The following is a 13,714-nucleotide window of genomic DNA, read 5'->3' as shown; positions in this document are numbered from 1 at the left end:
TAAGGTATAAGTTGTGTTTTGACCTCCATACATACCCCTGGCATGCATATGCCTACACACAGCCACACAAAATAATAAAGAAATGCAGTGCACTTTTTAACAGAATAAGCAAGCATTAAGCCGAGCCTCGAGCCCGCAGGTTTTTACCTCTCCTGCTGTGGTAGTCTGACTAAGAAGGGCCCCCACAGACTCATATTGAATCCTGCTTAGTCACCAGGGAGTGGCACCATTTAAAAGGATTAGGACGTGTGTCCTTGTTGGAGGAAGTGTGTCACTGGGGTGGGCTTTGAGGTTTCAATAGTCCAGGCCACACCCAGTGTTTCCTCCAGATCAGGATATAGGTCTCTCTGCCCCAGCACCTGCGTACAAGCTAATCATAGTAGTAATGAATCAAATCTCTGAAAGTGTAAGCCAGCCACCAATTAAATGCATCCTTTCTTAAGAGCTTTCTCGGTCATGGTGTCTCTTCACAGCAACAGAACAGTGACAGAGGCACCTGCTAAAACGGATTTAAAAGCAAGAAGTGGTGTGATTCTGGTCTGCACATAGCTCGGAAGCAGAAACCGGAAGCAGGGTGGCACAGTTACAGACTCAGCCGTCCATCATTAAGACAGAGAGGGCTGCTGTGACAGGTAGCCATGCACGATGCGTTTTTGTTCTAAGAACCAGATTTCAAAGACGGGAATCACAGTCAGGGCTGGGGGTGATGGGCTCCACACAGGTGCACACAGAGGCCAGGGCAGGAAGTCTGGCGAAGTCTGGCGTTACCCGAGCCTTGGTGATGGAAGCAGGCGTGAGGATGGTTTCAGCAGTGGAATGCACAGGTCTGGGACTTGGGCAACACCGTCTCTCGTTTACATGGTTCACCTTCGCACCTCAATAACCAGAGCATAACCCCTGCCAGTGTGTAGTTGTTTCTAGCTAGTGAGATTGAACTTGGGGTGTGTGTGTGTGTGTGCGCATGTGTAGCCCAATATGTGGTATGCGTGTTATACGTGTATACAACTAGAAGATTCCTACACCCTGTTTATTTAGACTCTTTATCAGCTTCTGAAAGGCATTTCATATTTGTGATCTATATCCTTAAAACCTGTGATTGTATTGCTTATCTTTTTATTTGGAGTATGTCGTCTGTAGCTTTAAAGCTATGATTTATACAATCGTACATTTGACTGATAAAGACTTTAAACACGTGTGAACCTGAGAAAACATTTACACTAACTTTGAACTTCTGTCCTTTCCTTGTAACACACCCTAGTGGTGGACACACAGGGCTTCCTAAAAGGACAGAGCTTATCCGGTCCAGTGGAGAACAGGCCTACCCATGCTTCTCGAGATTTATCTATTCGAAATTATTTTAGCATACCTTTTGTTAACAAGTTTTACAGCTTATATGTTTATAATTTAATTGTAAACCATTGATTAACAGTCTCATTTTATTGCACTGAGGGAAAGCTTACTAAAGTTTTATATAAGACTAGGATGAATTTCCAAAGAACCTCTTAGGGCTAATCTCCCAAGTAAATGATGATCTCTGTTATTTAGGCTTTTTATACTTCCTTGGGGTCCTAGAAATGGTCTTGTGAGATTGCAGGATAGTTCAGCTATATAAAAAGAACTATATTGCTAATGTACGTTAAAATACATAAAGGGACTGGGAAGAGAGTGTCAATTGATGGCCCAGAAAGCAGAGGCTGCCTCTTGCAGTCTCACTACCTTGTTGGACTCCTGTTGGAGGGACACTCCAGTGTCCTTTAGAACCTGGAGGCGGCTGGGGCGCTGGCCAGCTCATTACCGCTATGCTGCCCCCTGGTGGTTGATACCTAAGCTCAAGGGCAGTCTCTTGGCAGCGTGATTCTGTGCTGTGCCGAGGCTTTGCATCCTGAGTAAGGATCTCAGCTGAGCTTCGGGTTTATTTGTCTTTGTTTTTCTAAAAAGAACTGTTATTTAGGAACTGTTTGTTTTTACATACTGTTAAAAAGAGGTTTAGAGAAATAAGCGTTAGATGGTTTTGATTCCCAGATCTTAGAACGGAAGAGTCACAGATACTAGGAGAGAAGCCGGTGAGTGGTTGCTTATGTTTGGGAGCTGGTACGCCCGCTGCCTGGAAGAGGCCCAAGGCTGGTGTGGTGTAGGTGTGCAAAGGGAGAGATCTGCCCTTGCTTTCCCTGAAGTCCTCCACCCCGTCTGACCACGAAGCCTAGAGGAGGCGAGCCGAGCACAGAGGCAGCCTCGTCGCAGTGCTTCCGTGGCCGCGGGTGCCCACAGCATGCCCCGAAGAGCCGTCCATTCAGAAGCCCCCTTAGAATGGACTCTGCTCTGAAAACAGTTTGAGCTTAACTGGCTGTCAAAGAAGCACTCTAAGTGTATTTGGGGAGAGATGCTTGAACTTGATTTCTCCTATCCGGGCCTGTGAGTTGTTGCTAATTTTAAATCCGGTCTCAGTCCCCAAGGTCATGTTCTTTAAATGAGGTTCTCTGCCGGCGTCCGTGGGTCACGTTAAGTGTGGTTTGGTCGACTTTCCTCAGTGAAATGGAAGACTTTAAATTAACCAACTCGGAGGTATTTCTGTTCCTCAGTCCACTAGGGAAACTTACTTCGTACACATAGAATAGAAAGGATTTTATATTAATTAGAGAACCATTCTCTGCCTGCCTGCATCACATTTTTACACGGGGTAGTCTTCAGCCGTAAGACAGCTGCTTTGACCGTTGGTGGCAAATGTGCGGTTTATGGCACCAGATTTCCAAAGTTCATAGATTGTTTACAGCCATACTTCACAGTCAAAACAATATATTTGGAGAAAAAAAATCTTTAAGAAGAGTAATTTATAAACCAAAATGTTTAATCTTAGAGGACATTCTGATATTGTGTGAGAGTGGGGAGGGATGTATTTGAAATCACCTTAGGGAATCCAGAGAGATTCTTACTGTGTGAACGATATATGTGTTAATTACCTGGACCATTATTTTCTGTTTATCTGGCACTAAAGAGGCAGCACTGCCTATCAAGGAGGCAATAGGACATACGCTCACAGTTCTGCTTGTAGATGGCAGTAACAGCCTGAGTGGGAATGTTTTGAGTCTGGTACGGAAGGGAGTCAAGGACAGGGCCTGCACATTATGACTAGAGCGATGTGGAAGAAAACACAGCCAAGTTGAAAACAGGATGGACCATTTGTTTATCTTTTTGCTTTGCTCTCTTTCCCTAATGTGAAATAATAATGAAATATTATATGTTTTCAGCTGCCGTTTTGGGATGCTTGGTGTACCCTTTAGGTTTGGCAAACTGTGTCCCTTCTACTTCCCGTTTTGTTGGTGGTGGTGGTGGTTGTTTTATGGGCTTTTTCCCCCTGAGACAAGGTCTAAGTATGTCGCTCCGGCTGTCCTGGAACTCACTATGCGGACCAGGACAATCTCAAATTCACAGAGATCAACCTGCCTCTGCCCACCAGGTGCTGAGATAATTTTTTTGAGTGGTTTCTATGACTAGTTCTACACCAAAGTCACTACACAGTTTTAAAAGATATCTCCTTTTTTTTTCCTTTTTGTATTTTTTTGGGCAGTGTTATGTGAGAAAGTTTTCCCACAGGATTTAAAAGCCACAGACACATGCATGTGCACACACAAAGTCTGCTCACCACCGAAAGGGACCCAGTGGCAGACCTAAGTAATGATTGCAGCCGAGTCCAGCTTGGTGAACCAGAGGGGTTTTATTGGGGTTGCTCACAGGAATCTGGGTGAGGGGTTCTCTGGGGGTCTCAGCATTATATGCACTGTCAGAGCCCTCCCCTCTAGCAGCTGTCTGCTGCCCCTTCCAAGGTCAGCCTTCCCAGGACTGTGACGTTTACTCCCCAGGTCTCATAACTGCTCTCCTCCCGGATGCTACTTGGAAGGCTGTTTGAGAGACTATATCCACATAGATCACTTGGTTTTCTTTGCTGTAGTACTGGGAACTGAAGTCAGGGCCTCACATATACCAGGCGAGCACTCTGCCTCTGGCAGCACACTACCCCTATATTCCCAACCCCCGTCAGTTTAAAAAATAAATAACCTAAGCCAGTTGACTTTCTTCCCCACAGCCTTGGTTTACTTTTGAGGCAGTCTAGAGCTACACACACATGCTTTTATGTTCAGCTAATAAAGCTCAATGCGTAGAGATCTGAACTCTTAATTTTCAAAGAAAGAATGGAAAGGCCGAGAGTGAAGTGCGGTGGGAATGGAGACACACTTTTGGCTGGATGGGATTAGCGCTGTGCACATCTGCTCCCTCGAGAGCTGCTGGAATTTGAAACATTGGTTATGCTCTATATCCAGTGCCATTAGAATGAGTCCAAATCCAAGAATGACAGATTATCAGGCAGACAGTATAGGGAGGGACTGGGCAGAGGCCGCTGATGGGTTGAGTGAGAAGGGATTCTCTTCAGGCTTTGATAAGATCCCAAGGAAAACTGTAGTGGTGAATTTTCAGACAGCTATGCAAGTTCCCATCAAAACCAGCAGGGGAGAGTGCTTACATGCTCCGTTCCATTCTGTAGCTGCCCAAGTGGACAGATGCTGCCCGAACTCAGCAGTAGGTAATGTAGGTCTCCTGGCTTGTTTCTTTCTGGAACAGTGGGGAGTATCTGCGCCTGGAGTCTTGTCATGCTTCGAGACTTAGGCCTTAGTTTTATCTTTGTTGGTGGATCGACTCTCTTCTCGGTACTATTTTTGGACTTGAGGGATTTAGGGTTCTGTTAACAGAGTCTAGTTATATCATCAAGCCCGTTTCCTACTTCTACAGAAGGCCGGTGTAGGAGGCATGTTTCCAACTTACAGTGCAGCCTTCGTATTTTAAAACAAGATACTTAGAAGAACAACAAAAGGGTTTTTTTTTTCTCTTCCAGACAAAAGTAAAATGTACTTCTCAGAGAGAGTTAAAATGCTGGGAGGAAAGAAGCAGAACATTATATTATAATTCTGTTATCCCAAGACAAAAGGCACTAACAATGCCTTGACTTTTATTCCATGGTATTTATTATACATTTGTGTTAACAAAATTGATATTGTTTTATAGCTGGTGTTCCCGTCATAAAACTCTAAATATCACTATAAGTCTAGAAATGTGGTACATAGGTACTTAGTCACCTGTGTAACAAATTTTTAATGTGTTTCTAATTTTTGTAGTAAATGATATCTTGGAATCTCTTGATTGCTGAATATTTATGGAAATACACTTTTATGAAATGTCTGGGTTGGGGTAGACTTTGTTCATAGTACACAGCTGCACGACTGCTTTCTTGTCATTATATCCTATTAATTTTGCCAACCAAAAGTCACCTTCCCCTCGTACACTGAGGGCTGCTACATTTCAGTGTAGTTCAAGCATTCATGGGAACAGAGAGTTCAAAGGGGGAGACTATTAGATAAACTGTAGAGCAGCCAAGAGAAAGAACACGCTGCAGATAGTGCAAAATCTAAGCACTAAACAGAATTAAATAAACAAGGTCAAGTGGAGACTGGGAGATGTCACCAAGTGTAAAACTCCTCAGAGCCAAAGTCTTAGTAGTCCGGGTAGACCAGAAGCCAGAGATGTGCGTTTTCTAAAGCAAGCCCCCCTCGAAGCTCCGCAAAGTAGGTCAGCACACACTTAGTGCTTTCATAAGGGATGGGTTTATTTCTGAACCAAAGCTGGGTTGTGGAATTGTGAACACCGCGTGTAGTAGCAATTGAAAAGAAAGGCCAGTGTGAAGGTTATAGCATCAAAAGGAATCTTTAATACTCCCCCCACAAACTATAGAAATAAATATATTGCTCCTTCAGCCTCTACATTGTTACACTAACCTTTCATATATAATTTTATAAATTCTTATGTAAATTTACTCTTCAAGTGCTAAATAAGAAAATGTATAGCCTATTTGAGTTGCTCTGGAAAAAGCATTCAGCAGATTTCCAATTGAGTTAATGGAGAATTAAATAGTTCATTCATTGAAGAGGTCATTAGGTTCTTCTTGACATTTATGGAAAGTTCTAGTAGATTTGGAAACCTTTATCTGAACTTGAAGCTTTTGTAAATTGTTTGTTTGCTTCATAGTAAAATGACTTGAATTATTGATTTGTATTCCATTTTGTAATTAATCCCTAATTCTACTCTTTTAGGGGAGGTACTGTAAATGTTGTACTGTCGTAACAGGTTTTTGAGATAAGGTCTTGCTATGTAGCCCAGGCTGGTCCAAGGCTTACCATCCTCCTGCCTCAGACTCCTGAGTCCTGTCATAATGCTTTAATTTTTAAAACCCTGTGTCCTGAGTAATTCTGGTGGTAGGTTATTGTTAACACCAACACTGTTTCATTTCTAGACACTATTCCAGGTGACAAGGCCATATAATAACTTCTTTTGAAGAAGTATAAATAAATAATCCTAAATTATTTATTTTGTGGTTTTGCCTGATTAAATCATCTGTACATTTCCAGATAAATTCATTATATGGTGTTGTGGCATATCATTGAAAGGCTTTTGCAATATTAAAGACTAAAGTATCTGTTTTAAGATTTTGAGCCCAAATATTGTGTAGTTATTTTTCACTTGGTTAAAACCAAATAGAAAGTCCTATTGGGCTTCCATGCTGTAGAGACATTTGGGTCTGCCTTTAATTAATTAGAACACCAGCCATTGCTTTGGGCTCCATGCTCCATGCTCAAGTCTGGGAGACTGTTGACGGTCTGGTATAAGAGTGCCCCACACAGCCCCTGAGCTGAGCCTCTTATGTATAAAATTTTAGACCCATCACAATCTGACTGGACCTCATCTCTAAAAATTATAAATGAGAGTTCTTATGCCTCTCCTGTCTCTCACTATGCAATATTTCAAGAGGAAATGTTTATTTCATTTTCATTCTTGTTATTTATTCCCTATTTGGTACAATACGTCCAATAAGCTAGGCTGCATATTAGTTCAGCCTGGCTTTTCTAGGTGATCGTGGTTGTTGCCCATGCTAACCCGTCTTTTAGGTCAAGTCGTAGACATTTTGCCTGTCTCCATTTAGAAATGCTTCACTATATCTCTATTGAGTGAGCGAGACCAGGAGAAAACTGAGTTCCTCACTCCTGCATCTACAGCCAGGCCCTGGAGTCTCTGAACAAAGTCGTTAGCAGACACCGATGAAAGGCTAAACTGCTGTGTAGCGGGTCCCTCCACAGACGTGACTTTGCCCAGTTACGTAGCTTCAGCATCCATCCAGGGAAACAGCTTTCGAGTGTCAAAGCTTGATTAAGAATAAAGGTTCATTTCCTCGCAAAGCTGGAACAGTTTCTTCAGCCCTGTGTCAGCGAGATGGGACCTTAGGAAAGTCACCTTAGTGACAGCTCCATAAGCATTTATGCAGGGTTACTGTGCCCACTGGGCACTGGGGAAGAAGCTAGGGCATGATTTAAAGAATATGATGCTTTATGGAGAGACCCAAGGTCTTTATTCCTTGACTGTAGCTGGAGACTCTCTAATGGTTGTAGCCCACATGAAGGTGGGTGAGGTACTTATTAGGCTTTTTTTTTTTTTTTTTTTTTCTTTTTTTTTCCGGGCCTTGGGATTGAACCCAGAGCCTTGCGCTTCCTAGGCAAGCGCTCTACCACTGAGCCAAATCCCCAACCCCGGCTTTTTTTTTTTTTTTTAAAGTCAAAATAGCCTAGGAACAGGTAAAGGACTTGGTCTAGTCAGTGTTGGCTGCCTGACGTGCTTACCGTACAGAGCACCATCTGAGTGGTCTCCTACACAAATACACCAGATGGTTAGATCCTGTTGTATGTCGCATATGGTAGTGAGGAAGAATTTGGAAGATGTAGAAAGACTCTGGACATAGAAGACCTAGGAAAGGCTCTTACGCATTGTGAAGGAGAAGACAGGATTCAAGTCAGGGGAAGTATGGGATGCATGTTTAGGAGGGAGTGCTTTTGTGATCCTCGCTAGCTACAGATTGGAAGATGCTGGCCACCCTGTAACTTCTTTTGGAGAGTTCCTGTGGCTATCAGAAATTGACCTTGCAGGATTCTTTTTCCTCTATTTAGCCCACGCTTGGTGTGTTTGCTATGCCAGAAAGATGTTTGGCTCTCTATCAGTGGTTCTCAACCTGTGTTTAGTAACCCTTTTGGGGGTCAACCAACCCTTTCACAGGGGTCACCTAAGACCATCTGCACATCAGATATTTATATTACATTTCATAACAGGAGCAGAATTACAATTCTGGAGTAGTACAATTCTTGCTGGGTAGTCACAACATGAAGAACTGAATTAAATGGCCACAGCGTTGGAAGGTTGAGAACCTCCGCTCTACATTCAATTGTCTCTTACAATTTGATTTGTTTCTGTTTTGAAGCTTGTCATCACTTAATAAGAGAGGGTTTGTCTACATCTCCACAGAGAGAAGTGATGAAAGTCTTAATCTTGGTATAGTCTGTGGTTTGTGAGGGTCTGGTACACTTCCTGTGGTGACCAAGGAATGGGGGTGCGGGAGGATGAGGAATTTAGGGAAAGCCAGTGTCCTTTCCCTTTGGGCCTAAACTTGAAATTAAAATTTTTTTATTTAGCATTCTCATATAGATGTTGAGGGTTTCACTGGCAGTTACCTTAGATCTGCTGAGGAGTGAGAAGCCTTGGGTCTCAGGCTTAGGAGACAGACTTCACATTTCACCCAACTTGTGCAAGAACTCAAGGTTGATACACACACCTTGAGCACTCTAGGCCATTCTCATTGCATTTGGGATTCCTTTGAAGTGACTATGTGCAGAAAGTCACATTTGACTCCTTTCTCCTGGAAAATGTTCATAGTTTCCTTGACTGTTCAAGGTCGTTTAAAAGAGTTTTCAATATTAGTGACATTATTGGGTTTACTTCCCATTAAATAGTCTGCCCAGTGCTAGGGATATTTGTGAAGATTTTGACCAGTTATTGATTCAGTGGCCTTCGAGCCCTGGGGACATAAAGTCTGTAGCTAAAGGCAGCTGACTTTGTAAGGCTCTTCTGGGAGCCTAGATGCTTAACAAGAAGAGTGGAGCCGAGGAGGCATAGCAGACCCAGAGCACTTGGGGGCACCTGGGCTGTGTCCTTAGGGTTGGTACTGCCATTGATGCTATTAAAATTGGGAGATTGGAAGAGTACATGCTGTTTTTCCTCATTCTAGAATCCAACTGGGGGTTCAGTGTGAGAGTAGTTGGAGAGAAGGGGACAGGAGTGGGACAACTTAAAGAAGTCAATATGAGAAGCCCTTCTTAAGCGTTTTCTCTACTTGGGAATGCCTCAGGGATTTAACATCCTAATGTGTACATAATGGAAGAGGACAGCATGCACTGAGTGTACTTGACTGAGGAACGATCCTTACTAGACACTATTACCTGAAAACATTCTTAGGGAAGCAATGGCACTAGTAATTTCCAGCTTGTAAACTTTTAGGTCAGCGGAAAGGTTTCTGTGGTTAACACAACAATAATCACTTCAGAAAGAATCCAGCCAGTCGAGTTTATTGTAGTGAGATAAAGTGAACAGAGGCTGTTGAATACTTTGATTAATAACTTGAAAAGGGATCATCAGTAAGACGTGAGCACCAACAAACCCCTCTGAAAATCACTACTTACAGAGTGAGGCTGCTTCCTCTGCTCTCATATACAGACTCAGTCATTGACAGCATTCCTATGAAGGAAATATTTTGTGGTTACTATACCCATTTTAAAGATGAACAAGCTAAGCCCAAACAATGGGGCAAGCAGGGGAAGTACTGGGACCAAAGCCATATTTCATAGCTATGTTATTTTTATATATGAAGTTGGGTCTTCTGCTTTAAGCTTTTCTTACCTTTCTAAAATGATTGTTACAAAAGTAGTATGCAGTCATTAAACAAATCAGCGATAGAAGAATGGAATCCAGCACTCAGAATCGAGTATAGCTTAGCTGGTCTGTCTTCCCACTTGTTTTCTGCAGGGCTGTGCATTATCCAAGGACTGTGGTTGTATTTGTTTTGGATGTGCGCGTAGGTAGACCCTGCTTTTGAGCCTTCCCTAGAGCATAGGCCTTTTATTGTTGTCACACCACTAGCTAAGTATTTTAATGAATACATACCCTGGACTTAGAACCCCTCTATACACTCAACTTTGGGCAAGTCCACTGACTTATAGACTCATCCTCTTTCATAAATGAGAGGTGGATCAAATCCTCTTGGGGATCTTCGAAGGTGTCAAGCGACTGAGGGTGGAAAGATCAGCAGCGCCTTGGCCCTGGGCTCTCTGCCTGTGTCAGCCCAATCAGCCTAAGCCTCCTCCACATTAGGGTTCATACGTGTTTGAAAAAAGTGACCTCTTGGCAAAAATAAAAGTATGCAAAATTATTGGACCAGATGCTCTTCCACTTAGCATATCTGTGATTTTCTTCTGTGATCCCCAAGTTGTCACATACTGTGCACATTTCAACGTTCCTCACCAGAGATTAATGGGTTAAACGGGTTTGCCAGATTCCCTCACACTCTGTGGTGGAAGTGTGTTCGATACAAGGAGAATCAGTGGTCTCTGTTGATCAGTGTCCAGTGTCTGTTGAGTTATTCTTATTAAGTGCTCCCCTGGAGAGCCGTCCACTGCTCCTGACCTCACACATTTTCAGATCCAGTTTAATGATCTGTCACCCAGGGAAGACTGATTAACCAGGGAATGGTCAACGCTAGACACTAACCCCTACTGAAATGGACTTTACTGGTGATTGCTCTTTCGCGTTCATTATTCACGTCGAGCCTCTGCGTTTTGAAGGAACTGATCTGGAAGTCTCATGGTCCTGACCTTTCTCTTTTGCTCCCACAGAAGGAAGAAACCTGTCCAGAAATGAGGCGACTTAATGTTCAGACACCATTGCATCGAGTGTTTTAAAACTGCCCTGACCATCTTGCCAAATGAGTCTCTGCTCATGAGACCCAACAAGATGAACCAGCCAAGGAGGGATGGTGTCTTGCCCTGTCGGAACAGTGACTGCTGACGTCTGAGAGCGAGCTGGGGGCGCCAAATGTTGTCTGCCAGTACCATGAAGGAAGTGGTTTACTGGTCACCCAAGAAGGTGGCAGACTGGCTGCTGGAGAATGCTATGCCAGAATACTGTGAACCTCTGGGGCATTTCACAGGCCAGGACCTAATCAACCTAACCCAAGAGGATTTCACAAAGCCCCCCCTGTGCCGAGTCTCCTCTGACAATGGGCAGCGGCTCTTAGACATGATAGAGACCCTGAAGATGGAGCACCATATAGAAGCGCACAAGAATGGCCACGCCAACGGACACCTCAGCATTGGCGTCGACATTCCCAACCCTGACGGCAGCTTCAGCATCAAGATTAAACCCAACGGAATGCCAAATGGCTTCAGGAAAGAGATGATCAAGATCCCCATGCCGGAACCTGAGCGCTCCCAGTACCCCATGGAGTGGGGCAAGACTTTGCTGGCCTTTCTTTATGCACTGTCCTGTTTTGTTCTCACTACAGTGATGATCTCGGTCGTCCATGAACGAGTGCCTCCTAAGGAGGTACAGCCTCCGCTACCGGACACGTTTTTTGACCATTTTAACCGGGTGCAGTGGGCGTTTTCTATTTGCGAAATTAACGGCATGATCCTTGTAGGACTCTGGTTATTTCAGTGGCTGCTCTTAAAATACAAGTAAGTAGAGTAAACATCCCCGAGATCCAGCCAGGAAGGGTTTGCACTGAGGGAGCCAGTCATTAGTTGGAAAATGAAATGTACCAAGTGTTGAAATCAGAGCTTAGTAATTCCCTTTCCTTTCCCTGTTGAAGTCACACACACACACCCCCCCCCCGGGACTAACGGAAACTCCTGCAGCTTTGGAAGAATGCTGTGTTTGTTGCCTGTTCGGTACAAGGTTGTCCCAGAGCTAAGACCATGAGCAGTGATGGCTTGTTTTCAAGCGGTAGGAAAGAGAACACTTAGACATCTTCAGAGAGTGCAGGCTGTTGAGCAGCAGAGGGGCAAACACCTACCTAGTCTTGAAGGGTGTTTACTCAGGTGAGTTGTGGCCCGCCTCCTACCCCTGTCAGACCCAGAACCTCAGTAAGTATTCATTTTATGCCATGTGGAGTTCAGACAGCTATTCTGCAATGGCTTTGGTTGGGAAAAACTGGTATCTTGTTTAAGCATGTAGCGTGGTGCAGAATCAATATGATTCTGTCTTATAGGATGTATGGATAAGTACCTATATTTAGTTATAGTTGGTTCCAATGGGATTTTCAAGTCCCAAGCTCAAACCAAGGTCTAAAACAAACTAAAGCAAACTATTTACTCAGGCACGCCTCTTCCCTTCCTTTAATTAACTGCCTTTTTGTTGGTGTCTGGTTTTCTTCTGGGTGGAGCTTCTTGTGGTATCCCTGCATGCTGTTGGAATTACCGTTTCTCCCTCTCCACTGGAGATGGGAGCCTTAGTGGGAGGTACCACTGTGCCCTGACCCTGCCCTAGCTTACTGTCATCACCCCTTGGGCAATGTCACCAAATCCACATAGTGAAAAGGGCCATCCCTGGGACTGAGGCCAGAGCCAGGGCTGAATTGCCACTGGAACTGCTACTCTGTGTCTGCAACTGATGATGGGGTCACTGGGTTTCTGAGTTTCCCTCTGGTAGACTGAGTTGCCTGAGCCACGTTCGGCTGGCTATTAAAGGAGTCGTATTCCAAGAAAACAAAATGCAGGTGGAGTGTTCCTGTTGCATTTTTCTGACTGTTTTCCTGGTATTGGATAAACTCTCTCAGTTTCTGAAGTCATGTCTCTGCAAGCAGAAAGGGTAGTCGCCTGCTGGCTTTACCAGGGAGACCACCTTCCCTCTGATAATTCACCGACATAGCAGCCATGTGTTTATTTGGATCTGGGTTGACAATTTTATAAGTTAAGCAGAAGTGTTAATAGAATTGATAGGCTACGCTACCTTTGAGTTGTTGAGGAAAAAAAGAAAAAGAAAAAAGTTTTGTGGCTGCCCCTGCTGCTGCTGCTTTGGTTTTAAGAGAAATTGGCTTCAGAAATAGTGGTGTTTGGAATTCCTTACGTGCATGCCGTTGACTGACACATTTTAGTCCTGTTTTTCCCTTAGGAACATTTTAACATTTCCCCCTTTCCCCCTTAAGAGGTCATTGAAAATATTTCCCACGCTGCTCAAATTAAGCCTCCTATGTTTCTTTTCCTTAAAATTTGCTTGGTTTTTGTGAGTTTACCTTTCGTTGTTTTCATACAAATTCGTACACACAGGCAGTTTCACTGCCCCAGAATAAAATTCAGTAAGTCAGACTGAGTCTTTTGCAGAATCGAGATGGTTTATGATTTCAGTCTTGCTCTGAGGTGACTTTCAAATCACAGGACGGATTTCTTTTAAATGGTTTCTTTTTCTAGCCGGGGATTTTCACAAAATGTGTTTCTCCTTAGACTTTCTAATTTGGTATTCTCCTGTTACTGCTTGCCAACACTGTAGTAGTTTATTTATTTGTTTATTTAAATTCTCCAACCGCAGTCAGTCAGCTTGAGTGCCTTCCACAGAGCTAATTGAGAGCAGGCTCCGGCCTGGCTCTGCTCTAGCTGTGGCTTCTCATGCTAGGTGACTTAGGTGAAGCCTTTCATCTCAGGAGCCTTGTTCCTCTCCCAGCAAACAGCAGCTTCCCTGACACGGCTTCTGTTGTCCTAGAAAACTTTTTAAACTGGCCCTGGCATTGCTGGGTAAGGCCCTG

The 13,714-nt window shown here is 43.8% G+C and overlaps 1 protein-coding gene across 3 annotated transcripts in view; it reads left to right on the top strand.

Annotated features, from left to right (window-relative positions):
- Positions 1-13,714, top strand: part of Sgms1 (sphingomyelin synthase 1) — a 265,773-nt gene that overhangs the window by 219,129 nt on the left and 32,930 nt on the right. For all 3 annotated transcript variants that reach the window (XM_032891806.1, XM_032891803.1, XM_032891804.1), the window contains one exon: positions 10,812-11,651. In XM_032891806.1, coding sequence (XP_032747697.1) covers positions 11,011-11,651 — 641 coding nt within the window. In that variant the 5' untranslated portion in view covers positions 10,812-11,010. The remainder of the gene's footprint in view (positions 1-10,811; positions 11,652-13,714) is intronic.

The sequence above is a fragment of the Rattus rattus genome, chromosome 2 (assembly GCF_011064425.1).
Source record: "Rattus rattus isolate New Zealand chromosome 2, Rrattus_CSIRO_v1, whole genome shotgun sequence".
Lineage (NCBI taxonomy): Eukaryota > Metazoa > Chordata > Mammalia > Rodentia > Muridae > Rattus > Rattus rattus.
The sequence above is the reverse complement of the archived record's forward strand: the minus strand, read 5'-3'. Positions and strand labels throughout refer to the sequence as shown.